At 50.5% G+C, this 25,729-nt stretch overlaps 1 protein-coding gene and 1 long non-coding RNA gene across 2 annotated transcripts; one reads left to right on the top strand and one right to left on the bottom strand.

Moving 5' to 3' along the window:
• Positions 1 to 203: 203 nt before the first annotated feature.
• EFNB3 (ephrin B3) lies at positions 204 to 25,729 on the bottom strand. Its single transcript, XM_081887112.1, has 5 exons — positions 25,606 to 25,729; positions 21,736 to 22,028; positions 8,500 to 8,592; positions 5,299 to 5,403; positions 204 to 1,149 (listed from the first exon to the last, which is right to left on the bottom strand). The coding sequence occupies exons 2-5, from the start codon at positions 21,818 to 21,820 to the stop codon at positions 749 to 751; spliced, it is 684 nt and encodes a 227-aa protein (XP_081743238.1). The 5' UTR covers positions 21,821 to 22,028; positions 25,606 to 25,729; the 3' UTR covers positions 204 to 748.
• LOC309355933 lies at positions 17,235 to 20,341 on the top strand. The gene is made up of 3 exons (XR_014162644.1): positions 17,235 to 17,356; positions 18,418 to 18,549; positions 19,943 to 20,341. It is a non-coding gene; the product is annotated as an uncharacterized lncRNA (long non-coding RNA).

Here is a 25,729-nt window from a genome sequence, read left to right as displayed (position 1 = left end):
GTGGATGTTAATAAGTAAGGGCTCGCCCACAATTCCGCTCGTCCTTTGCCTAGAAAGCCTTTCCCTCGCTGCACTCCCCCCGGGGGAAAAAAGTGCTTTATTGCTAAATCGGAACCAACAGCCATCTGCGGAAAACCCGGTTGCCGTTGGTTCCGATTCAGCGCTAAAGATCGGGTTTCCCTGGGGTAACGGAAGTGCGTATGGGCTCTAAGTCGCCTTTATTTGTTGAACAGGGGTGAGAGATCCATTGAAACTGGATTGTGGGGCGCACCGCAGGGGAGAAATGGAGGGATGTGAGTCTGTGTGTGGGAGAGTGAGTGTGTGTCCCTATCTGGAAAGAAATCAGCCGACGTAGGAGCCCAGTCCTTCCCTCCTCGCACCCGGAAGTGGGGCGAGAGGGGTCTTGTCTCTGTTAAGCTCGCTGGCGCCTGGCGGAAAGGGGGTCGATTCTCTTGGCCTGTCCATCTGAGCCAGGCCCAAATCCACGGAGAGAGAGGAGGAGAAGGCGGAGACAGCAAGATGGAGGGTCCTTTTCTCTGGCCAAGTCCAAATCCTGGGAACCCCCCTTGAATGCCGTAGAGGGGGGTCCCCGCAGCTGTGCACAGACCCCAGTATCCAGGCCGGGCGAGAGGGGCGGCAACGTCCCCCCGGTCCGTGCCGAGGTTCCTCCCCGCCGTTGGGGGTGTGTGGTGGTGATGGCCGGGGGGCGCAGCCTCCGCCAGGAGGGAGCCGTGCTGCCCACCCCCGCTCATACTTTGTAGTAGATGTTGGCAGGGCTCTGGGGGGGCATCTCCTGAACGATGTAGACCGGGTGGCCGTAGTCCCCGCTGACCTTCTCGTAGTGGGGGCAGAAGGCGCTGTCTGAAGTCCGGAGCGGGATGATGATGTCGCTGGGCTCCGAGCCGTTGTTGTTGCCCCCGCCGCCCCCCCGCTTGGGGCTGGTCAGGGTGCTGAGCGAGAGCGGCGGGTGGTGGGACTCGCTGTGCTTGGCCCGGCGCCGGCGGTAGCAGAGGGCGCCCGTCACAGCGGCCGCCACCAGCAGGACGAAGGCGGCCCCTCCGGCGGCCCCCGCGATGATCGGGACGCTGGACTGGGGCAGCGGGCCGTTCTCGCCTCCCACCTTCCCGGTGGCGTTTCCGGTCGGGGGTCCTGGATTATTTTTTTGTGGGGGGGGAGGGAAAAATAAAAAGAGTGTTTAGGGGGATGCTTGTTTACCAAGCGTCAGTATAAACCAGGCATCCACAAACTCGGCCCTCCAGCTGTTTTGGGACTACAATTCCCATCATCCCTGACCACTGTTAGCTAGGGATGATGGGAGTTGTAGTTCCAAAACAGCTGGAGGGCCAAGTTTGCCTATGCCTGGTATAAGCAAACGGCTCCCTGCTTGCCCATGGCATCGCCTGCCCCACGGACTGAGACCTCACTGACATTAAGGGTGGGCAACACCCACCCCTGCAGTCGAGGGCCTCCTCTGTGATGGCCCCCAAACCGTGGACCTCTCTTCCGACAGAGGTGCGTTGACACAACTCTCGAGTCTATCCTCTGACTGACACTGGCGGGCTTCGGGCTTTCAGATTTCAGTGGCGCTAAAATTCAGCACCCCTCCCTCTTCCGTTCTACATCTTTGTTGCAGTGCTCCCTTGGCTCAGCGTGGGCGAACGGATCGCGTTTCCCTAAATCTACTTTTGTGACCGCTAAGGTGTTTCCTGTCGCGGGACCCCGGAGCTGAATTTGTACAGGTCCGTTCCGTTTGAATGGCTTTATAATGAGAATGGGACCACCAGAGTCATCTAGTCCAACCCCTTGCAGTGCAGGAAGGTTTAATTTCATTTAATTTTAATTGTGAGAGTCTTACTTATTTTTTTATAAGGCAGGTAAAACGTTCGAAAGAAGAGGGCGAAAGGCTGTTTCGGTCTTTGGGTCTCTGCAAATGCCCCTTGCTCATCTGAGTGGAGGGGAGAGATGGCGCTGGAGCAGTTGTGCAAGCTGGCCTAGTGCGCAAATCTGCATCCATTGCCCCGCCTACTTTTCTCCCTGGCCCCGCCCACCACTGGAAGTGGCCAATGGGTGGCTACCCAGAAGGAAATTGCCTCTCAAGCTGGAAAAGATTCCCCAGCTGTGCTCTGGATTATATCATGTCAACGGTGGAGGGTGATGGGTCCCCTCCGTGGGGGAAGTCTCCCCGCTTGCAGAAATCTAGCATGACAAGGAGCTGACACGTTTTCCTGACAAGCTAGCTTTTTAGTCTATTTCGGGCAGGGTCAGGATCCAGCGCCGCGGGAGAGGCAGGCAAGCACCTCGCTCACCCCCACCCCACCCTGACATGTTCAATCCAGGAGAAAGCCCTTGATTTCATCCTCCGAACTGGCGTTTTCTTCCCCTGTGAAAAGGAGATTTGAGTTACAGTGTTTGCCTTTCCCCCCTCGCCAGTTTCGCCCAAAGTGTTTCTTTTGGGTTATGTTTCCTAAGCCACTTCCTGCCGGCAGCCAAGAGGAGCTCTGCTTCTTTCGCTCCGGCGTGAACCAGGCCGTGGGGGGAAGACGCAGCCTGGCTTCTCCCTACAGCGGCCCCCAGGTTCACCCCCCTGGCCCCAGTGAAAAGATCTCCGCATGGGGAGGTGTGGGGAAGCTTGGACTGCGCACACCCCATACGGGTGCACAAGACATGGCTTCCCGCAAAGAAGCCTGGGAACTGTAGTTTGCTACGGGCGCTGGGAATTGTAGTTCTGCTAGAGGGGAACAGCGGGACCCAGGACTCCTGGGTGGAGGTCATGTGCCTTAAATGCAGGGTGCGCATGCAGCCTTTGGAAAACCTTGGGCCGCTCACAGAATGCGATTCCTGCATAATAATAATAATAATAATAATAATAATAATAATAATAATAATTTATTCATACCCTGCCCATCTGGCTGGGTTTCCCCAGCCACTCTGGGTGGCTTCCAACAGGATATTAAAAACACAATAAAATATTCAAAACTTCCCTAAACAGGGCTGCATTCAGATGTCTGCTAAAAGTCAGATATAGTGGTACCTCAGCTTAAGTACTTAATTCGTTCCAGAGGTCCGTTAACCTGAAACTGTTCTTAACCTGAAGCACCTCTTTAGCTCATGGGGCCTCCTGCTGCCACCGCGCCGCCAGAGCACGATTTCTGTTCTCATCCTGAAGCGAAGTTCTTAACCTGAAGCACTATTTCTGGGTTAGCTGAGTGTGTAACCTGAAGCATATGTAACCTGAAGCGTATGTAACCCAAGGTACTACTGTAGTTGTTTATTTCCTTGACATCTTGACATCTGCTGGGAGGGTGTTCCACAGGGCGGGTGCCGCCACCGAAAAGGCCCTCTGCCTGGTTCCCTGCAGCCTCACTTCTCGCAGGGAGGGAACCGCCAGAAGGCCCTCGGAGATGGACCTCAGTGTCCAGGCTGGACGGTGTGGGTGGAGATGCTCCTTCAGGTCTACTGGGCCTTGGAGGCCGTTTAGGGCTTTCAATGTCCGCACCAACACTTTGAATTGTGCTCAGAAACATACGTTTCCAAGCATTAACATAAAAAAAATTGTTATTATTATTGCAGGCGGTTGGACTGAATGACTCTTCGGGTCCCTTCTGGTCATAGCTGTCAACATTTCCCTTTTCTTGCAAGGAATCCTATTCGGAATAAGGTAATTTCACTTAAAAAAAGGGAAACGTTGACAGCTATGCTTTTGGTTCTACAGCTCTAGAAGGAAAGGCAAACCTGTTCCTTTCCCTATTCAGAGGTTATACTTGCGTGGGAAAAGGCTAGTGCCTGAGCAGGGGGCGAGGCCTTGCCAAGGAGCCATGCGCCCCCCTGGCGGCCACACAAGACAGCCAGAGCCTTCATGCGCAGAGCCGCACAATGCATGCAGGAAGGCTTCTGGGCTGCGCAAGTTTCTAGCTCTCAAGGAGGTCTTCCTGCATGCCGGTGTGCCTCCCTCACAGTGAGTTCCTGTTCTGTACGGACAGTGGGCACCAAGGGGGCAGGCCTTGCTGGAATGACCCAACCAGGGGGTGGCTGCCCCACGCAGCCTGGCTCAAGCAGCAGCCTGCAACTTCCAAAACGGACCTTCTTCAGTAATAATAATGGTCCGATTCGGTATACGGAGAGCGGAGGAATAACTGGAAACCTGTTGGTTGGCGGAGAGGCGCTCAAATAGCAAAGCGGGCCCTGCCTGGAGAGGGAAGGTCCTCGTTAGTGTCTGTCGACTCTGGTTAATGGAGCTAATTGCCTCCTCGATACCTCCCCCCAGCCCGGCTCGGCAGGGTTCATTTCAGCCATCACTATCAATAAACCTCAACCCCGGGGCCCCCTCTCCCGGCTCCCAGTTCTGTCCTCGACACGGAAGACAGGCAGAACAAAACACTTTGCAAGGAGCTAGTCCCCCCCCGCCGTCCGCCCCCCCTCGTCTTCAGTCCCCCCCCCCCCCGGTCTGGGCCTGTCAGGGCCGGACGTGGACTGATCCTGGCGAGAAGCAGCGAAGGAGGGTCCAGCCCAAACGCTGACCCACGGGGCCCCTGTCCTGGTCTCCTTCCCCCCCCTCCCCTCGAAGACGTGAGCAGAGCTGGGAGCCAGGACTCCTGGGCTGTCGGAGGAGGAGGGCCAGGAGCCAGGACTCCGGGGTTCTCTCGGAAATGGGGTGTGAGAAGCCATCTCATTCCATTGGGGGGGTATCTGTTAATTTTTTTGTATTTTATCTGCCTTGTTTCGATTTGTGTAAGCCAGTCCAGGAAAAATAATAATAATAATAATAATAATAATAATAATAATAATAATGGCTTCCCCCGCATGCTTTGGACCACAACTCATCCCAACCCCAGACAACAACAACTGCCATCTTGAGCTGGATTTTTTTTTGGGGGGGGAGGGTGCTTAATGCCTTAAAGCAGGGGATTCTGGGAACTCGGACTCCTGGGTCCTGCCCCTACTCGCCAGGAGGCTGGAGGCTTCTCTTCCCTTAACAATGGGCTCTGGGGCAGAGGCCCTTCTCTGCTCAGGCCTCAGGATCCCACACACCAAAAAGCATTTGTGGAATGCAGGATGCCGCCCCAAATCCCGCTCCCCGAACCCTCAAGTCCATGGGAGCCTCTTTGGAAAGGAGGGCACCGGGGCTATTGTGCCTGGCGGTGGGGCAAGAGGGAGGGAGGGGTTAGGGAGTGGGACACGTGGAGGGAAAACATGGGGCGGTGCGTGGGGTGTGTGAGCCAGGGTTTTGGGGCAGGGGGGCTCCCTCCTCTCGTGACTGCGCTTGGGGGGCGGAGAGGGGGTTGTAGGGTTGGGGCATACCTGGGTTGACCTCCTTGCTGGGCTCGGCTGCCCCAGACGTCCCTCTCTCCTTCTCGGTAGGCGTGTCTGGAACGGACTTCGGGGTTTTGGAGCCCGTGTTGGGATCTGGGGGGGGGGGCAAGGGGGCACAGTTAAAACTACGGAACCCGGTTCCCGCGGGGGGGGGGGAGGCGGAGGCGGCCGCCATCTTGGAAAGAGGACTGGAAAGAGGACTAGGCAAATTCATGGGGGCGGAGAGGGCTCTCAATGGCTCCTAGCCAGATTGACTATGATCTGTCCTCCGCACTTGGGGAGCAGCAATGGATACCAGCAGATGGGCCCCTGGTCTGATCCAGCAAGCTCTTTTTACGTTCTGAAGGGCAGAGAGATGGCAGGTGGGGGTAGGAGCTGGGGGACGGAGGGGCAGAGACCCAGTTAGGGGCAGGGGGAGACACATTCAGACCCCCAATTTATGGGGGCAAAGCGGCAAAAACAGGGCACAAACGCACAAACTCAAGAATAAAATAATAAAATCAACGCGCTCTTTAGCAGTGTGGCATGGTAAAAACAGAACAAAACACACAAACTCAAGAAGAATGAAATGAAGAACAACAAGGAAACGATCCCCACGGACTCCAAAAACAGTGAAACAATTTCGTTCAGATGCCGGCCACCTCCCTGCCCTTCTCGTGTGGCAATTAGGAAACATAACTGAGGCTCGGTTCCTTTTATGGCGCCGCTCTGGGACAGAAGGGGGGGGGATTTTAGGGTTGCCTTTGTTTTTATTATGTATGTTGTGTTTTTAATATTTCAGTTTTATTTTGTGAACTGCCCCGAGATCGATGGGTATAGGGCGGTATGCAAACTGAGCAAATAAATCAAATCAATAAATAAGCAGGCCAGTTTCCGAGCCACACAGAATTCCGCAACCAGGCGGAAAAGGAGCATAGGGAGTTCTGTGTGCTTCGGGTGCCTACATGCTTCTGCAGCTCAATTTTTTTTTTTTTTTTTGCTGCGGTTAAAAGTAAGGGGTGGAAAGTGCTTCACATTCTCTTCGGAGATTTAATCTTGCAAAGCAGGAGGGCGTGGGGTGGGGTGGAAGGAGACTGCAGTGCCACACAGGAACCACTAGGGTGTGCTCTCAACACTGATGCGCAGCAGCAGGTGAGGTCACCTGTGGGCGGAGTCTGAGCTCACACCTGGCGAGGAGGCAGCCAGGTGGAAGTACCTGCCCAGCCGCTGCCAAAAACAGCCAGCACACCTGCAATTTTTTGCCAATAACAAGGCTTTTTAAAAACACCTGTGCTAGGTGGACAGACATTGCAGGAACCTCTGTGGCTACAGGACGGACCCTGACCTTTATCTTCCCTCTCCCTCCAAAAGTGAAGATTATTTCCAACCCCATCTCAAGCACCCCTAATTTTTTTAGTTCTGCCTTCCCCTGCACCCCCTCTCCCAGTTTTGGTATGTGGCAACGGGTCTGTCTCGGGCATCCCCACCGATTTAATTTAATCTACATTTAAATCACTTTCCCGCCACAACTTCAGAAACGAGGGCAGCTTAACCTATTCATCTAAGCTTGTTTCTTTCCCCTGATGAGCTGCCTGGCAGCATTTTATTTTATTTTTTAATAAACCCGAAAGCAAATTTCTGAACTGTGGTATTTTAAAATTCAGTTTTTTATTAAGTAGCCAGAGAGCAATGGAAGATGTGGTTTAAAATATCAAGCTAACGAGCAAACGAAACCCTCCCAGATTTGGGGGGGTTGCTTGAAAAAACCTCGCCCCCAAATTCATTTCGCTCCTCTGTTTTTGATCTCACAACGGCCCTGCAAGGCGTGCTTAGGGGCTGAGAGGGAGAAAAGCTTAGCCCCAGGCCACAGGCAGGCAGCTTCGTGGCCAAAAAGGTGTTCAAAGTCAGTACTCCGGGCTCCGAACTCCTCCTGCTGCCGCCCTGGATTCCTCACATTTATTCTGTTTGTGCGATTTAATCTGAGGGGCAGGATCCGTGAGAGGCGGGCTGAGCGACAAGCGGGCATCAAGAGGCACATTTGCCTAGGTAGGACAGGGGGTGAGAAACAGTCAGGGCTGGGAGGAAAGAAGGGGAAAGCGAGGGGGGCTGAGACTCGGGATCGTAGGATCGACTCCCCCTCCTCTCCCTTGCTCCCACCCCAATCTCCTCCTGCCCCCCATATTCCCATTTACTGGGCGGCCACGAGCTCATCCGAGTTCCAGCAGGGGCTGTGGGCCGGACTCATGCCATGTTCCCAAACCCAGAGGTTTTTGCAGAGGGAATGAAGAACGGGTCCAGGAGTCCTGGCTGTTGCAGCGGTGGCCATAGAATGGGGTGGGCACAAGCCGGCCACTAGGTCAGTCTTTGCCAACCCGGCACTGCTCAGATGTTTTAATAATAAATAATAATAATATTTTTTTTATTTATACCCCGCCCTTCCCGGTTCAAAAACTGGGCTCGGGGCGGCTAACAACAAATTTAAAACACTTAAGCGATGCAACAAAAAACAGTATAAAACGTGAATAACGATAAGTTCAGAATTCAAAAATCGATTTAGGGGGGGAAATCCATCCAATAAACATTAGATGATCACCGGAGCTAGCTGGCTGAATTAGTCCTATTTGGGCCAGCGAGGAAACAGAGGGAGAATTAGCTGTGGGATCCCAGAGCGGGTAATCTTCATAAAAAGGGGAGGGGGAGGGAAGGAAGGGGAATAAAAGATCAGGCTGAATTCAAATTAAAGGCCAGGCGGAATAGCTCTGTCTTACAGGCCCTGCGGAAGGAAGTTAAATCCTGCAGGGCCCTGGTCTCATGGGACAGAGCATTCCACCAGATTGGGGCCATCACTGAAAAGGCCCTGGCCCTGGTGAAGGATAGTCTGACTTCCTTAGGGTCCGGGACCTTTAAACTATGATTATTCATCCAGCTAGCGTGCGGTCCAAAACATCTGGAGGGCACCAGGTTGGCGAAGGCTGGCCCTGGCACTCTCCCCCACCCTTCTCCCGGGGGTCTCCTCATTCCCAGGATTCCCCGTTCTAACCCGCTCTCTTCCTGAAGAGGTTCTGGCTCCCAGAATGCTCTGCCCTCGTGCAACGGACCCCCATTCCCCTCCCAGGGACATCTGGGTCACCTCCCCACACCCAACGCGATCTTCTCCCACAAAGATGCACTTTCTGGATTCTTCTCTCTCCCCGCACCCCGACGACTTACGCTGCCCGACTTTCAAGACGACTTTCATGCCTTTGGAAAGGCAGGCACCGCCCTTCATGTTCTCAAGCCCTTCCTTGGTACCATCTGAAGTTGCTGTGGGGCAGGAGGGAGAGGGAGAGAGAAAGAAATTAGTCATGGTTATGGGTTACAGTCAGACTGCTGTAATGTACAGTATGCGGGGCTGCCCTTGGAGACATCCCTCCAGCGGGGCTTCCTGGCATCTCTAACTAGGCTATCTTTTCAGAGCTAGGCGAATATACCTTTCTAAAAAATTCATTTCCCCAAGTCTTTAATTGCTAGAAACGGCGGTGACGGCTGCCAGGCTGCAGTTGTTGTTTTTCTGCCATTTTATTCCCATCCGAGTTTTGCTACCAACTCGTGACGATGCTTGCTTCTGTTTTTCTCCCGCAAGGCGCCCAGAGAATACTGATGGGTGGCATGGGTGTTAAATAATAAATTCATGGGCCGGCTGCGAAGGAAAGCTCAGGAGGCCGTGGACAGAGACCGGAGGAGTGGAAGATGGAAGACTTTTCCTGCCTGGGGTGCAGGGACAGGCCCGAGGCTTCAAAAAGGGCCATTTTGAATTCCTTTCATCGCCCAAGATGGGTGAAAGCAGACTTTTTGGTATTAAAGAGCCGATGTGGGGGGTCCAGTAAAAGGTAAAGGGACCCCTGTCCATTAGGTCCAGTCGTGGCCGACTCTGGGGTTGCAGTGCTCATCTCGCTTTACTGGCGGAGGGAGCCGGCGTACAGCTTCCAGGTCATGGGGCCAGCATGACGAAGCCGCTTCTGGCGAACCGTAGCAGCGCACGGAAATGCCGTTTACCTTCCCGCCGGAGTGGTACCTATTTATCTACTTGCACTTGATGTGCTTTCGAACTGCTAGGTGGGCAGGAGCAGGGACTGAGCAACGGGAGCTCACCCTATTCGAACCACCGAGTCCTAGGCTCTGTGGTTTAACCCACAGCACCACCCACGTCCCTGGGGGTTCCAGTGGTGTCCCCCAATTAATTATAATTATTAAATTATTATAATTATTATTTATTATTTATACCCCGCCCATCTGGCTGGGCTTCCCCAGCCACTCTGGGCGGCTTCCAGCAAAATATTAAAATAGAGTAGTACATCAAACATTAAAAGCTTCCCTAAAGAGGGCTGCCTTCAGATGTCTTCTAAAAGTCTGGTAGTTGTTCTTCTCTTTGACATCTGGTGGGAGGGCGTTCCACAGAGCGGGTGCCACCACCGAGAAGGCCCTCTGCCTGGTTCCCTGTAACTTGGCTTCTCGCAATGAGGGAACCGCCAGAAGGCCCTCAATGCTGGACCTCAGTTTCCGGGCAGAACGATGGGGGTGGAGATGCTCCTTCAGGTCTACTGGGCCTTTGAGGCCGTTTAGGGCTTTCAAGGTCAGCACCAACACTTTGAATTGTGCTCGGAAACGTACTGAGAGCCAGTGTAGGTCTTTCAAGACTAGTCTTATGTGGTCTCAGTGGCCACACCCCAACCTTCCTACCCAGCAACTCAGACCCCCCACCTAACCCGGCAGCCCCCTCAGCCCCCTCAGACAAACCCGATGCAGCCTTGCGTTTCCAAAGGATGCTCTGCAGGGTCACTTAATATTTAAACAAGATGTTTAATGTTTGCACAGACAAAAGTTCCCCTCGTGATCCGTTAATAAGCCAGAGGCTGCGGAGGCGAGGGGGGCGTTTTGATGCACCTGCTCTGCCAAAGCCTGTTGGGGATGCAGAGAAGAGAGAGAGAGAGAGAGAGAGAGAGAGCGCAGCCATCTTGGCAAGCGGGCAGCGTCCCTGGGTGCCCCACAACCACTGGCATGGGGCAGCCAAACCCACAGTTCAGGCTTGCCCAGAATAGCAGAAGGAGAAATTACTGTATTTTTTGCTCTATAGGACTCACTTTTTCCCTCCGAAAAAGGAAGGGGAAATGTGTGTGCGTCTTAGGGAGCGAATGCAGGCTGCGCAGCTATCCCAGAAGCCAGAACAGCAAGAGGGATTGCTGCTTTCACTGCGCAGCGATCCCTCTTGCTGTTCTGGCTTCTGAGATTCAGAATATTTTTTTTTTGCGCAAAAACTAGGTGCGTCTTGTGGTCTGGTGTGTCTTATAGAGCGAAAAATACGGTAGATTCTGCTCGCGACCCAAGGCGAACCTCACGAACCTCTCCAAATTCTCCATCCAATGTTGACAAAAATGTGCCGATTAGTGTTTATTGCATTTATATCCCACCCTTTTTTCCTCCAAGGAGCGCAAAGTGGTGCACATGGCTCTCGTCCTCCTTATTTACTCCCCACAACAACCCCGTGAGGTAGGTTGGGCCGAGAGAGGCAGCGACCGGCCCCCCAAGGTCACCCAGTGGGTTTTGTGGCCAAGTGGGGGAATTTGAACCCGAGTCTTTCCCAGGCCTGAGTCCGACTCTCTAACCACTACGCCGCACTCGGTAATATGCGTAAAAATACACATATTGACAGAAAAACAACACACAAAAATGTGCTTCCTTGGGGTAAATTGCTTGCAAAATTAGTCAAAACTGCATGGGTTTATTAGGAGAAATTCACACAAAAATACTGGTGGATTTTCATTAGGTTTTCTTTAAAAAAATTAATCGGCAAATTGCTGCAGAAACGTGGAGAACCAGATATAAGATTGGAAGAATGAGAAACTGAGAGAACCGGAACTGACAATTCCATCCGTCTCTCCTCGCAACAGACCCAGATCTGTCCCAATTGCAGAAGAGCATCGTCTTGTTCTCAAGTCTGCGTTGAGGATTGCTTTTAATCTTCCAGGCTTGCCTTTTGTGTGCATTTTATGAAAATGTTTTTTACACTCCCCCCCCCCCCCCCGCGATGGCGATTTTAATTTACGTAAGCCGCCTCAAGTGGGGCATAAGCCCCTGAAAGGCAGAGATGAAATCTCAGGAACATTTTTTTAAAAATAAAATAAAATAAAAAATAGAATTAGATGCGAAGTCCTCCGCTTGAAACTCAGCCCACAAACTCGCTGTTCTGTGAAAAATACCAGTCAAGGGTGCCTGTGTTAGCAAGATAAACCGTGAGAAGGACTGGCAGCTGAAACCTAACTAAATTATTGTGAGGTTAAATCATGCTGCTGCTGTTGTTGTTGTAGTAGTAGGTGAATTCCTCACAGCGTTCCTTTCACAGAATCGCAAGCACGGGAGAAAAACCCTAGATCAGCTTTCCCCAGATATTTCAGACTAAAACTCCCACCAGCCGCAACCAGCAAGGCCACTGGGCATGGGAGGTGTGGTCCAAAATATCTAGAGGGCGCCAGGTTGGGAGGCACTGATTTAGATCGACCCCTGGCCGAGGGTAGGAGCACCTATCAGCCCCACCCTTACCCACTCTGACCAGGCGGTTTAATCCAAATTATGGCGCAGGGCCGGCTCAAGCGTTGGGCAGAATGGAGCAGCTGCCGCAGCCTCAATGCCTGGGATGGGGGAAGACGCCATCTTGCCCTCTGCCTCAGGCGGCAAAATGTCTTGGGCCGGCTCCTATGCAATGTGTGGCTAGGGTTGACCAATCCCCCCATTTGTGGGATGCTCTCCCCAGGGCGGTTCAGCTGGCACCTTCATTATACACCTTTAGGTGCCCTGCAAAAACATTCCTCTTCAACCAGACCTTGGGCTGATTGACATCCGATTCAGTTTTAAACGTGTCGTTGGTATGGGTGGAGGGTTATTGCTTTGCTTCTGTTCGAGTTTTCATTATGTATTTTGTGTTTTTTAGTTTGTGTTTTAATGCTGTGAACAGCCCTGGGATCTACGGATGAAGGGTGGTATACAAATATTATCAATAATGTCAACAACAACACAACAACAGGGCCTTCTCGGTAGTGGCCCCTGCCCTGTGGAATGCCTTTCCAAGATGCGGGTGGTGCTGTGGGTTAAACCACAGAGCCTAGGACTTGCCGATCAGAAGGTCGGCGGTTCAAATCCCCTTGACGGGGTGAGCTCCCATTGCTCGGTCCCTGCTCCTGCCAACCTAGCAGTTCGAAAGCATGCCAGTGCAAGTAGATAAATAGGTACCGCTCTGGCAGGAAGGTAAACGGCGTTTCCGTGCGCTGCTCTGGTTTGCCAGAAGTGGCTTAGTCCTGCTGACCACATGACCCGGAAGCTGTACGCCGGCTCCCTCGGCCAATAAAGCGAGATGAGCACCGCAACCCCAGAGTCGGCCACGACTGGACCTAATGGTCAGGGGTCCCTTTACCTTTTTAAATAATATAACATTTAGTAAACGTCTGAAGGCAGCCCCATAGAGGGATGTTTTTTAAGGTTTAAGGTTTTACGGTGTTTAAGGTTTAACGGTATGTGCTGGAAGCCGCCCGGAGTGGCTGGGTACAAATAATGAGTTGTTGTTGTTGTTGTTGTTGTTGTTGTTGTTGTTAAAGGGCCAACCAGCCCCAGGTCGTTGGGTCCAGGAGCCGCCATTTTGATATCCCAACATGACCCCAACAGAGCATCACTCCAAAGCCCTGTGGGAAAGTAAAATGGTGGCTGGAGCTGGGAGGCCCCCACAGCCCTGTTACCTGGTGCTACCTGCAGAACAAAAATGAAATTTAAAAAGGTAGCAAGGCGGCTGTCTCAGTGGGCCCTGACTGGGGGGTTGGGGCACATCAGTCGCACAAAAGATGTCACGCTTTGTATGTTGGGGTCGGCAAAAAAAAAAAAATTATTCGTTTGTTACATTTCTAGACCACCTTTGCCTTCCAAGGACATGGTTGTCTTGTTTCCCATTTCATCCTCACATCAACCCTGTGAGGTAGGTTAAGCTAAGAGATGGTGACTGACTACAAAGTCCAGGGTTGGATTTAGGTTTGATGAGGCCATAAGCAAGGTAATGGGGCCCTTTATATGTCCAGCTGTCCTTTCTCAACAACAAATTGCTGCTGTTTTTTGGGTTGGATATATGCTCTATGGTCATTTATGGACCTCATAGGTATCTCAAGCCATTTGCCCATGTTGCCCTGCAACCAGTCCATGCAGAGTGTAGGCACCCTCTATATAGAAAGGAGCAAACCAGTGATATTTTAGGGAGCAGGCTAGCAGGCGGGGCCCATGACTTACATCCCAGGAGCCTACACAACACAAAACGCTGTCACTGCCTGTAGGTTTTATTTCATTTGTTTTGTATCTTATATTTTGGAAATGTACAGGTGAAACTCGAAAAATTAGAATCTCGTGGAAAAGTTCCTTTATTTCAGGAATTCAGCTTCAAAGGGGAAACTAATATATGAGATCGAGTCATGACAGGCAAAGCGAGATATGCTTCTACTTCTCAGAGGTCCAATCTTGCTTGATTTGCAATCCTTGTTTTGCTGATTTGCTTGAATATTCTAATTTTCTGAGATTGTTAATTTGGGGTTTTCATAAGCTGTAACGCCATGATCATCGCAATGATAACAAATCAAGGCTTGACATTTCTCGCTTTGCATGTCACGAGTCTATCTCATATATGAGTTTCACCTTTCAAGCTGAATTATGGAAATAAAGGAACTTTTCCACGAGATTCTAATTTTTCGAATTTCACCTGTAGAACAAATCAAGGCTTGACATATCTCGCTTTTGCATGTCACAAGTCTATCTCATATATTAGTTTCACCTTTGAAGCTGAATTAGTGAAATAAAGGAACTTTTCCACGATATTCGAATTTTTCGAGTTTCACCTGTATATCCAGGGGTTTTTTTCCTTTAAATTTTTTGGGGGGCCCTAAGCTACAGCTTGTTTAGCTTATACAGTGGTACCTCAGGTTAAGTACTTAATTCGTTCCGGAGGTCCGTTCTTAACCTGAAACTGTTCTTAACCTGAAGCACCACTTTAGCTAATGGGGCCTCCTGCTGCTGCCGCACCGATGGAGCACGATTTCTGTTCTCATCCTGAAGCAAAGTTCTTAACCTGAAGCACTATTTCTGGGTTAGCCGAGTCTGTAACCTGAAGCGTATGTAACCCGAGGTACCACTGTACGTAAATCCGGCAATGCCAAAGTCACTCAGATCGCTTCATGGCCAAGTGGGGATTCGAACCCTGCTCTCTCAGGCCCTAGTCCGACACTCTATTACGCCACATTATGCTCTCTTCCCCAGTCCTGCTGTTTCCAGCAACTGGTACAAGGCCACAGGCTCAAGTCCGCCACACGCAGATCCGTTGCTCCTGGACTGGGCACTCTCACATGTTCACAGGGTGGGACTTTGCCCACCCTACTGAGACCTGCTGAAGCGGGGACTCTGACCCCTTCAGCCAGCGTGTGCTTTTCCGGAAGGTTCCAAGCTGGCGATGCCACGCGGCATCCTGAAGCCTTTGGGTTCTCTCGTTCTGACTCTGCGAGGGAAACGGGGGACGCTAATGGATTTTTAAAAAGAAGAAAGAGAGAGATTTGGGGGGGGGGTTCGCGTGCAGCGCGCGGCGCGGGACTCTCTCTCGCTGGCAGCTGCCGGGGGCTCTGGGAAGCTGGGCCCGTCGGTTCAGTTTAGACTCGCTCGGCTGAGCCCTCACAAAGAACACGCCTGGCCGGTGGGGGGCCACCCTTCTCGAGGCTGCCGACGCAGGACAGGCATGAGAGACGGCTGTGCCCACCCCCCTCTCGGTGCCCACCTCCCCGCCAAACGACCGGGGCGGCATGCTTGCCCAAGCCCCTCTCCGGAGGGAGACACAAGCTAGTCCACGGGCTCCCGGCAATTGAGGGCATCTTGAAATTTCTTTAAAAGGACAACACACCTTTTTGTTGTCTTTGTCCATGAGTTTTAATAATAAGGCTGATCGCCAAAGAATGGATGCTTTTGAATTCTGGTGCTGGAGGAGACTCTTGAGAGTCCCATGGACTGCAAGAAGATCAAACCTCTCCATTCTTAAGGAAATCATCCCTGAGTGCTCACTGGAAGGACAGATCCTGAAGCTGAGGCTCCAAGACTTTGGCCACCTCATGAGAAGAGAAGACTCCCTGGAAAAGACCCTGATGCTGGGAAAGATGGAGGGCACAAGGAGAAGGGGGCGACAGAGGACGAGATGGTGGGACAGTGTTCTCGAAGCTACCAGCATGAGTCTGACCAAACTGCGGGAGGCAGTGGAAGACAGGAGTGCCTGGCGTGCTCTGGTGCAGGGGGTCACGAAGAGTCGGACATGACTAAACGACTAAACAACAACAACATTGTTTTGATTTTTTACAGCTGCACTCTCCAAAATTAAAAGTTTCAAAAAAGAAATAACTAAAAAGACAAGCCGTCATCTAACCTTAGGTATATTGGGTGTGTGGCCAGCTTGGATACGCATTTAAAAATATTAAATTGCTTTCCCCGATACTCGCTAGGGAATAATATCTGAGCGGATGGAATGATTAACAAGGGCTGCCTGGGGTGGAGGGAGCTGGGGGGTGGCACCGTCGTGAAGCTGTGCCCTCGGGCTTGTTAGTCCTTGGGGGGGAGGAGATTTGTGGCAGCCCACCCCCCTCGGCACCCGCGAGAGCGATGTGCCCCATTTCCTCGTGGCACTGGAAACGCAGCCATCACCGTTTGATTATTTCTGCCCACGCTTTCTAGGGAAAGTGATGGGGAAAATGTAGAGGTTCCTGCATTATTGAGGGGTTGGTCTGGATGACCCTTGGGGTCCCTTCCAGCTCTGCCATTCTGTGATTCTACGGTGGCTGGGCTTTGTGGTGCCAATTAAGGCAGACAAAACATGCTGAGATGCAGCCACTTTTTTTTGGGGGGGGAGCTTTAAATGAGTGGCTTCCCGATTCCTCTTCCATCACTTCCTGTCCTAGATGGTGGCACCATCTTCCCTGCCCCCAGTCAGCCAATTTCCTTCTTCCCTTCCCTCCTTCCACTCAGCTGTCTCGCGCTCTACCCTCATGCTTGGCTGGGCATAAATTCATTTGAAGGGGGAGGAAAAACTGGGTCAACGACGCCTTGCCACCACCACCGGAAAAAAAAACCCCACTATGTCCGCCCTGATGCTCCCATCACCTGGTTTTGAGGGAGGGGGGCGGCGGGAAGTGTCAGTGTCTGGGCTGGGGGAAAGTGGTGGAAAAGCTGGTGGCTGTCTCGCCCGGTGGGTAGAGCAATGACCTTGATTTGCAAAAATATATATATATAAATATAAAAAATAAGGTGAAAACGACGGCAACTGTAGAGATCTGGATTCCCTCGCTTGGCCCCCCCCTGGTTGGGCGGAGGAGGAGGGGGAGACGTAGGGTGGTCAAGTGGGTTACTTTCAACATTCGTCTGCTTGCCCAGGGGCACAACTCAGGCTGCAATGCAGAGAGGACGGAAGAAAAGGCAGAAAGAGGAAGATATATATATATATATATCTGTATCTATATAAATTGTGTGTGTCTCTGAGAGGAGAGGGAACGGAAAACTGCTATCCACCATCCTTGGCAGCCACGCAAACCCCGTATATCGGGGCCTGCAGGGCCCTAAACAACAACCCCACAGATATCGCTTGCACGCCCTGGGGCGGGAAAAGGGACTTTGCATTAAACGGGGTCCCTGGTGCACACACACACACCCCTTCAGAAACAGTTGCATCTCAGAAATGGTCGACAGGGGAGTGGGGAGGGTGCTTTATGCTCGCAAGAGGAAGGGGGAGTTGAGTTAGACCCCCCCCCACACACCCCATGGAAAAAGCAGACAAATTGGTGTGTGTGTGTGTGTGTGTGTGTGTGTGCGCGCGTCCGGGCTGGGGTGTGTGTGTGAAGATTGGCTGGTTACCCCAAAGTGGCTGCTGTGGTACAGCCAAGTGGCTGGCTCATACATGTTTGCCAGGAGACAGTTGCCATGGCGATGGCTGAAGGGCCACCCCAGGCAGCCGGAGCTGATGAGACAGGGATGCTGAGGGGTGGGGAGAAGAAAGGGGAGGGGTGGTTAAAGGACTCGGTCCCTCTCCTCTTCCTTAAAAGATCAGGGGATGCTCACTAGCCGTGCCCCAAAATGTATCCCTCTTCCTTTGCCTGAGATGGGCTAGAATAGGCCTTAGGACAGCCTAGTCAGCCTCAAATTCCCTCCAAAGGCTGAATCGCCCTCCAGTCCCCTTAAATGCTGGATCGCAGCCTCCGTCACACGGTATCATTGGTTTCCGACAAGAGGATAAACCCTGGGCAACGGCCACGCATTGCAGGCGGGGCTGCCCATGAAAAGAAAAAAAATATGGCGGTGAAACTATTGCGGTTGCCACATTTCCCTACTTTCTTAGAAGAGGCACAAAGCCTGCCTTTTCTGCAAAGCCACCAACTGAATCAGCTCGCCTCCGTGCCCAAGCGGCGCCCTCCAGGTGTTTTGAATTACAACTCCCGTCGGTCCCAGCCAGCCGCAATGAAACCCAGTAACCGAAACAAATGCACACAAACTTGACTGGGAGCGGCCGCCGGGCCACATAACACTGGTTCTGAGAGGTCTGCATTGGCTCCCAGTACGTTTCCGAGCACAATTCAAAGTGTTGGTGCAGACCTTGAAAGCCCTAAACCGCCTCAAAGGCCTAGGATACCTGAAGGAGCGTCTCCACCCACACCGTCCGCCCGGACACTGAGATCCAACACCAAGGGCCTTCTGGCGGTTCCCTCATTGCGAGAAGTGAGGTTACAGGGAACCAGATAGAGGGCCTTCTCGGTGGTGGCACCCACCCTGTGGAACACCCTCCCTTCAGATGTGAAGGAAATAAACAGCTATCCTATCTTTAAAAGACATCTGAAGGCAGCCCTGTTCAGGGAAGTATTTAATATTTAACGCTGTACTGTTTTTACACTTGACTGGGAGCCGCCCAGGGTGGCTCAGCCAGATGGGCGGGGTATAAATAATAAATTATTATTATTATTATTATTATTATTATTACTTCTCTGCCCTCTCCCTGCTATTCCCCCTGCCCACCTCTCTCCCTTTGTTTCCCTTCAGTTCGTTTCCTAGGATGTTTGCCCCCTGGGGGCAGAGACCCGAACTCTCCTTCTTTGTAATTCACCATGTACATGGATGGTGCTACATCATCACCACCAACAACAGCAACAGCAGCTACGGATGTTGCATGTCGTTAAGAAAAAGGTGACTGATTATTCATGGAGTAGGTGTGGGCGCTCTCTGGCAGCAATGGGCGCATTTAATGTTCTGCTCTCCCCCGCTGCGCCAAGGAATAGGCGCCTTCTACCTTCCTCGGCCAAGAACCGCACGTTCCCACTTTGCCTGCCTCCCACTTCTCCTGCCCCAGGTATGCCTGGGGGGGGGGGCGCATGGGAAGAAGGCATTTAAAGCACCCCCAACTGTGTTTTGTGGACGTGCCACTTGGACCTTGTACAAAAACATCGATCCTGTCGGGATGGAAGAAAGTCTCAGTGCTGTTTCCCCCAGTTTTCCAACATTGTATTCAATGCATGATGGCAGAAAGTGAGGAGGAATTAAAGAACCTTTGAATGAGGGTGACAGAGGAGAGCGCAAAATATGGTCTGCAGCTCAACATAAAAAAAAAAAACTACCGTAAGATCATGGCCTCTGGGCCCATCACCTCCTGGCAAATAGAAGGGGAAGAAATGGAGGCAGTGAGAGATTTTACTTCCTTGGGCTCCATGATCACTGCAGATGGTGACAGCAGCCACGAAATTAAAAGACACCTGCTTCTTGGGAGAAAAGCAATGACAAACCTAGACAGCATCTTAAAAAGTAGAGACATCACCTTCCCAAAAAAGGTCCGTATAGTAAAAGCTATGGTTTCGCCAGTAGTGATGTATGGAAGTGAAAGCTGGACCATAAAGAAGGCTGATGGCCAAAGAATGGATGCTTTTGAATTATGGTGCTGGAGGAGACTCTGGAGAGTCCCATGGACTGCAAGAAGATCCAACCTCTCCATTCTGAAGGAAATCAGCCCTGAGTGCTCACTGGAAGGACAGATCCTGAAGCTGAGGCTCCAAGACTTTGGCCACCTCATGAGAAGAGAAGACTCCCTGGAAAAGACCCTGGTGTTGGGAAAGATGGAGGGCACAAGGAGAAGGGAACAACAGAGGATGAGATGGTTGGACAGTGTTCTCAAAGCTACCAGCATGAGTTTGACCAAACTGTGGGAGGCAGTGGAAGACAGGAGTGCCTTGCGTACTCTGGTCCAGGGGGTCACGAAGAGGCGGACACGACTAAACGACTAAACAACATCAACATTCAATGCATCCCATTTCTGCCCCGTCTTGTACATTTTTCTTTGCGAATGGTTCACACAAAAATCTGCGTTTTTACACACATTCCCCGATACATCTCCCTTTTGGTACACCTTTTTCTTCTTCTTAGACTTTGGAGCACATTTTTGCGGGGCTGGAGAACAGCGTGGCAACATCCAGAGACGTGCAGAGTTTTTAAGGATGTTTGGGTTTGCTTATTGGCCCGGGCAGTGTGGATTAAGTAAATTCGCTTTCGAATGCAATCCAAACCAATTTCTGCCCCCGTCTGTTCTTAGGGCATGCATGCAAAGGAATTGAGGGCCTTTGGGAACAAATAAAGGGCTGCTCATTCACCCCTGGCCACCGCCGTCATTGACCTCTGGGTGCAATTCAAAGGACTGGTTGTGCCCTAAAAACAGCCCTATGTGGCCAGGGACAAGAATATCTGAAGGAAGGTGACCGTCTCTTCTCTTCCCCCATATAACTGAGATCTATCTCTGGTTGATTTGTATCCCATCTTTCCACCAGCAGCAGTGCAAATACAAAGATGCCATAAGATGCAACAACATCAATCTGTTTACTGTTGTTTTTAAACAGCCACCCATGTTGTGCTTTAATTTGGTTTTCTTGTTTCATTCTGATTGTTTTTAATTTTTGCTGACTGCCTTCCTCTTCAGTCTGTTGGAAAGTTGCAATGATAATAATAATAATAATAATAATAATAATAATAATAATAATTTATTATTTATACCCCGCCCATCTGGCTGAGTTTCCCCAGCCACTCTGGGCGGCTCCCAATCAGTGTTAAAAACAGTACAGCATTACATATTAAAAACTTCCCTGAACAGGGCTGCCTTAAGATGTCTTCTGAATGTCAGGTAATTCTTTATCTCTTTGACATCTGATGGGAGGGCGTTCCACAGGGCGGGCGCCACTACCGAGAAGGCCCTCTGTCTGGTTCCCTGTAGCCTCACTTCTCGCAATGAGGGAACCGCCAGAAGGCCCTCGGCGCTGGATCTCAGTGTCCGGGCTGAATGATGGGGGTGGAGACGCTCCTTCAGGTATACAGGACCGAGGCCTGGTGCATTCCATATACTACGTGGGGGGTGTGGGTGGCACTGTGGATTAAACCACAGAGACTAGGGCTTGCCGATCAGAACGTCAGCGGTTCGAATCCCCGTGACGGGGTGAGCTCCCGTTGTTCGGTCCCTGCTCCTGCCCACCTAGCAGTTCGAAAGCATGAAGTGCAAGTAGATAAATAGGTACCACTCCAGCAGGAAGGTAAACGGCGTTTCCGTGCACTACTCTGGTTTGCCAGAAGCGGCTTAGTCATGCTGGCCACATGACCCGGTAGCTGTATGCCGGCTCCCTCGGCCAATAAAGCGAAATGAGCGCCGCAACCCCAGAGTCGTCTGTGACTGGACCCAACGGTCAGACGTCCCTTTACCTTTACCTATATACTACGCATTAGGTAGAAGCACACAAGCCCTGCTCTCACAGGTACATACACACAATACCCTTAAAGAACATTGGAAACACATTCTTCCCCTCAAAGGATTCTGGGCACTATAGTTCACCCCTCAAGAGTTTCAATCCCTAGCAACCCTCAAACTACAGTGCCCAGAATTCCTTTCGGTAAATAATATGCTTTAAAGCAGGGTTTCCCAAAATTGGGCCTCCAGCTGTTTTTGGACTACAATTCCCATCATCCCTAACCACTGGTCCTACTAGCTAGGGATGATGGGAGTTGTAGTCCAAAAACAGCTGGCGACCCAAGTTTGGGAAACCTTGCTTTAAAGGTACAATGTGTATGCAGCCACAATCCCTCTCAGCTACCTCTGATCTGAACATTATTTTTTTAAGGATCTCTTACACATTCTCTCTCTCTTTCTCAATATCCTGTGTGGTGTATGGGTTTTTACCACGATTTCCTGTTCCTTCTACCGCCTGCCAGACTGGCGGTGGCACCTACAGACATCTCAAGGCCTTGCAATTCTGTGCAAGCGTGGGATTTGGTATGCGGAGGGGACGTGCAAGAAAGAAAAGGAAGTCCGCCCCCCCCCCGCTTCCCCAGGGTGTTAAAACTTACTGATGATGTAATAGTCCTGGTTGGTCTTGAACTCGTGGCCCCAGAGGTTGGGGCTGTACTCCTGGAACTTGATTGTGAAGCGCATGTCTTGCTCGGGCCGGTCGCAAGTGAGCAGCAGGTTGGGGGTGCGGAGGATCTCGCAGCGCTCGGCCTGCTCCGTCTGGACCAGGTACAGCTTGTAATATTCATAGTCTTCTGTGGAAAAGGGGCCCAAGGGCACAGAGCGGGGGCAGATGAGGTCCAGGCGGTCGCCAATCTGGGGGTACAAAACGTAGCCCTCCTCGTTCTGGAACCTGAGGGAGCAACGGATAAAATCAGCTCAGTGGAGCACACTTGAGAGCCAAGATCCTTTCATTCATTCATTCTTTTTTTCAAGTACTTTTTATTGAGATTTAAGAACACCACCACCAACCAACAAAAACATTGTCTTGTTGCATATATCCGACTTTATGCTCCATAGAGCCGTTGACTTCCGCCCTTCCCTTCCGCAAGTTTTCTCATTCCAGTCTATAATTCACAGTTTCACTGATTAAAAATTACACCATGACATAAGAATTAATTCAATCCTGCCAACGTTGTCATATTTCTATAGTTCTCACCTATATAAACCATGAATTTACTCCATTCTTTCTAGTACTTCGTCTCCTCCTGATTGCAAATTCTGTGCATCAATTTTGCCATTTCGGCGTATTCAACCAACTTTATCAGCCATTCCCTTACAGTCGGAATCTCCTGTGACTTCCACTTTTGGGCTATCAAAACTCTAGCTGCTGCTGTTGCATACAAATATAATCTTTGGTCTGTCTTCTTAATATCTTCTCCCACCAAGCCTAGCAAAAATTCTTCCGGCTTTTTTGGAAAAGTGTATTTAAACGTCTTTTAAAACTCATTATAGATCGATTCCCAAAACTCTTTTGTTAGATGACCACCACATATGGTAAAAATCGCTGTCCTTTTCCTTACATTTCCAGCAAGTTTTGCTACTTGTCCCATACATAGGACCTTGCATTCTTTCAACCAGCCTCCCTCATAAGAACAAAACCCAGCGGTCCCAGCACCTGGGGAAGTTTGCTTGATGTCCATTTCCAGGACGGTTCAAAGGTCCAGCCAGGTTCCCCTCAAAGCACCTGGGAGCTTGTTCTCTAGTAAGATTGTGGCCTAGTATCTTGGGTGAAAGGATGCGAAGAACCAAGGTGCCCTAGAGAGAAGGGGACCCCGCGATGCTTAATTATGAAAGCAACATTAAATAAGTTGGGAGTTCTTGTTATTAAATATACCAAGAAAAAAGCACACCAAGAACTCAGGCCGATATAAGTTTCAGTAGTGGGAGTGGTCCCTACTCACAAATCAATACAGTGGTACCTCGGGTTACAGACGCTTCAGGTTACAGACTCCGCTAACCCAGAAATAGTGCTTCAGGTGAAGAACTTTGCTTCAGGATGAGAACTGAAATCGTGCTTTGGCGGCGCGGCGGCAGCAGGAGGCCCCATTAGCTAAAGTGGTGCTTCAGGATAAGAACAGTTTCAGGTTAAGAACGGACCTCCAGAACGAATTAAGTACTTAACCCGAGGTACCACTGTAGTCAATTGTAACAAAAACTAATCCATTCAAAAGTGTGTATTCTGACAAAGATTACAAACTCAAATCATTGACTTCTGCTCAATGAAACTAAGACCTTCACATCAAATCTAACTAAGGACTAATATGAACTTATCTCTACTCATAAACTCTTATCTCTAATTCTGTAACGAATTATTGTGTTATACATATCCTTAGGAGTTTGAGTTTGTAATCTCTGTTTGAGTTTGTAATCTTTGTCAGAATACATACTTTTGAATGGGTTAGTTTTTGTTACTATTGACTACTGATTTGTGAGTAGGGACCACTCTCACTATTGAAACTTATATTGGCCTGAGTTCTTCGTGTAATTACGAAAGCAAAGCAACAGGTGTTGCTAGCAGTGAGGAGCAAGATCGAAAACACAGTTGTGTTGGGGCTGGTTTGTGGAAGGGACATTTTTCTGCGGAAAGGCTTTCTGCAGATGCTCAGAGACACCAGCCTTTTAAGGCTCAACGGGCTGAGCCCAGACGTTGGAAGAAACTACTGGTATTAAATTAAGCCAGGAAGGTTTGAGGCTTTCTGCATCCGGAAATTTGGTGGACACCTTCCAATATAATTGGAAACATGTCAGTTTCCCCATCACACGCCCAGCTGCAATCAGCCTCTCATGGCAACCAGTGGGGTGAGGAGGTTAAGAGTCTTGGACTAGCAACTGGGAAAGACCAGGGCTCCAGTCCCCATTCAGCCATATGGAGCTTGCTGTCTCTTGGCCTATCCTACCTCACAGGGCTTTTGCGAGGCTAAAATGGGGCTTAAGAGAAGCATTGTTTACATTGGTGTATGCAACATTTGAGAGGGACACGGGTGGCGCTGTGGGTTAAACCACAGAGCCTAGGACTTGCCGATCAGAAGGTCGGCGGTTCGAATCCCCGCGAGGGGGTGAGCTCCCGTTGCTCGGTCCCTGCTCCTGCCAACCTAGCAGTTCGAAAGCACGTCAAAGTGCAAATAGATAAATAGGTACCACTCTGGCGGGAAGGAAAACAGCGTTTCCGTGCGCTGCTCTGGTTCGCCAAAAGCAGCTTAGTCATGCTGGCCACATGGCCCGGAAGCTGTACACTAGCTCCCTCGGCCAATAAAGTGAGATGAGCGCCGCAACCCCAGAGTCGGCCACGACTGGATCTAATCATCAGGGGTCCCTTTACCTTATGCAACATTTGCAGACGTCGGCACCTTCCAGGTGCTTTGTACTACAACTCACAATTGGTCCCAGGTTTTGGAAGGCAGGTCTACACACACACACACAATACTTTTTGCTTCACTCTCACCCCAGGACAAACTGGTGCCCTTTCTCAAGAGAACAAGAGCCCTATACTGACTCCGTTCACCAGAGGCACAGGCAAGACCGGTGAATACACCACGAGGACCTGCCACCCTGGCCCACTTTGCGTTTTTGCAAATCTCCTTCTAGGTTTATAAATCAGGGCTGCAAATTTTAATTCACTGATTGGTTCGGCTAATCAATTTCAGAAGCCTTTTAAAAGTTTGCTGGGGAAGAACGTCCCTGCAACATGCAGGAACTATTCGTCCCCAGTGAAAGTGTAAGGAGCTGGGCTGCTTTAGGGTTGCTGGTGGTGAAAAAAAATTAAATAAGCGTAGCATTTTGACTAAAAGTCATCACGAGAGCTTTTTGTTGTTTTTGGTGTAGTTTGGAGTGTTGTAACCTTTTGCCACGTCTTCCTAGATTGCCCCCACCTGCCAAAACTGTTTGTATTTTGCAATCAACTGAAAATAACGCCCATATTAGACAAGTCATTTTGGCTCACCTGGCAAAATCAGACAAAAACTGTGCATAGTGAGCACCTTCTCTACAGAGGCAACTACCACCAGACATTTCAGGTATTTGACCAGAAGTCTCTAAGATAATGTCTGCTATGACAATAATAATAATAATAATATAATAATTTATTATTTATACCCCGCCCATCTGGCTGGGTTTCCCCAGCCAGTCTGGGCGGCTTTCAACAGAATATTAAAATACAAAATGCAGGAATCATAAAATACAGACAAGAGACCGTGTTTCCTCGCTTCAGAACGACTGTTTTTGCCCATATGCAAATTATGCAAATTTAATCAACTGATTAACTGACAAAAACTCCCGCGATTGAAAAACGAAGGTTTCTTCAACTGGGTAGGCAGCCCTACTTATAAATGTCCTGACATTTGGAGGCGTTTAGCACATCCCTTTAAATAATAATAATATTAATAATAATCAGGCAAAATCCTATTTAAAAAGCAACTGATTGAAGTTGCCTCAAAGACCGCAAAATATAAAGCCCAGAAGTTCTGTGTTCTTCCACCTCCGGGGTGAAGTTCTTTGCATCTGTCTTTAATTTGCATTTCTTGGTCTCCCCCGCGCCATCCTTCCCGAAAAAAG

The sequence above is a fragment of the Podarcis melisellensis genome, assembly GCF_964234715.1.
Source record: "Podarcis melisellensis genome assembly, chromosome: 13".
Lineage (NCBI taxonomy): Eukaryota > Metazoa > Chordata > Lepidosauria > Squamata > Lacertidae > Podarcis > Podarcis melisellensis.
This window is presented reverse-complemented; position numbering and strand designations above follow the sequence as displayed.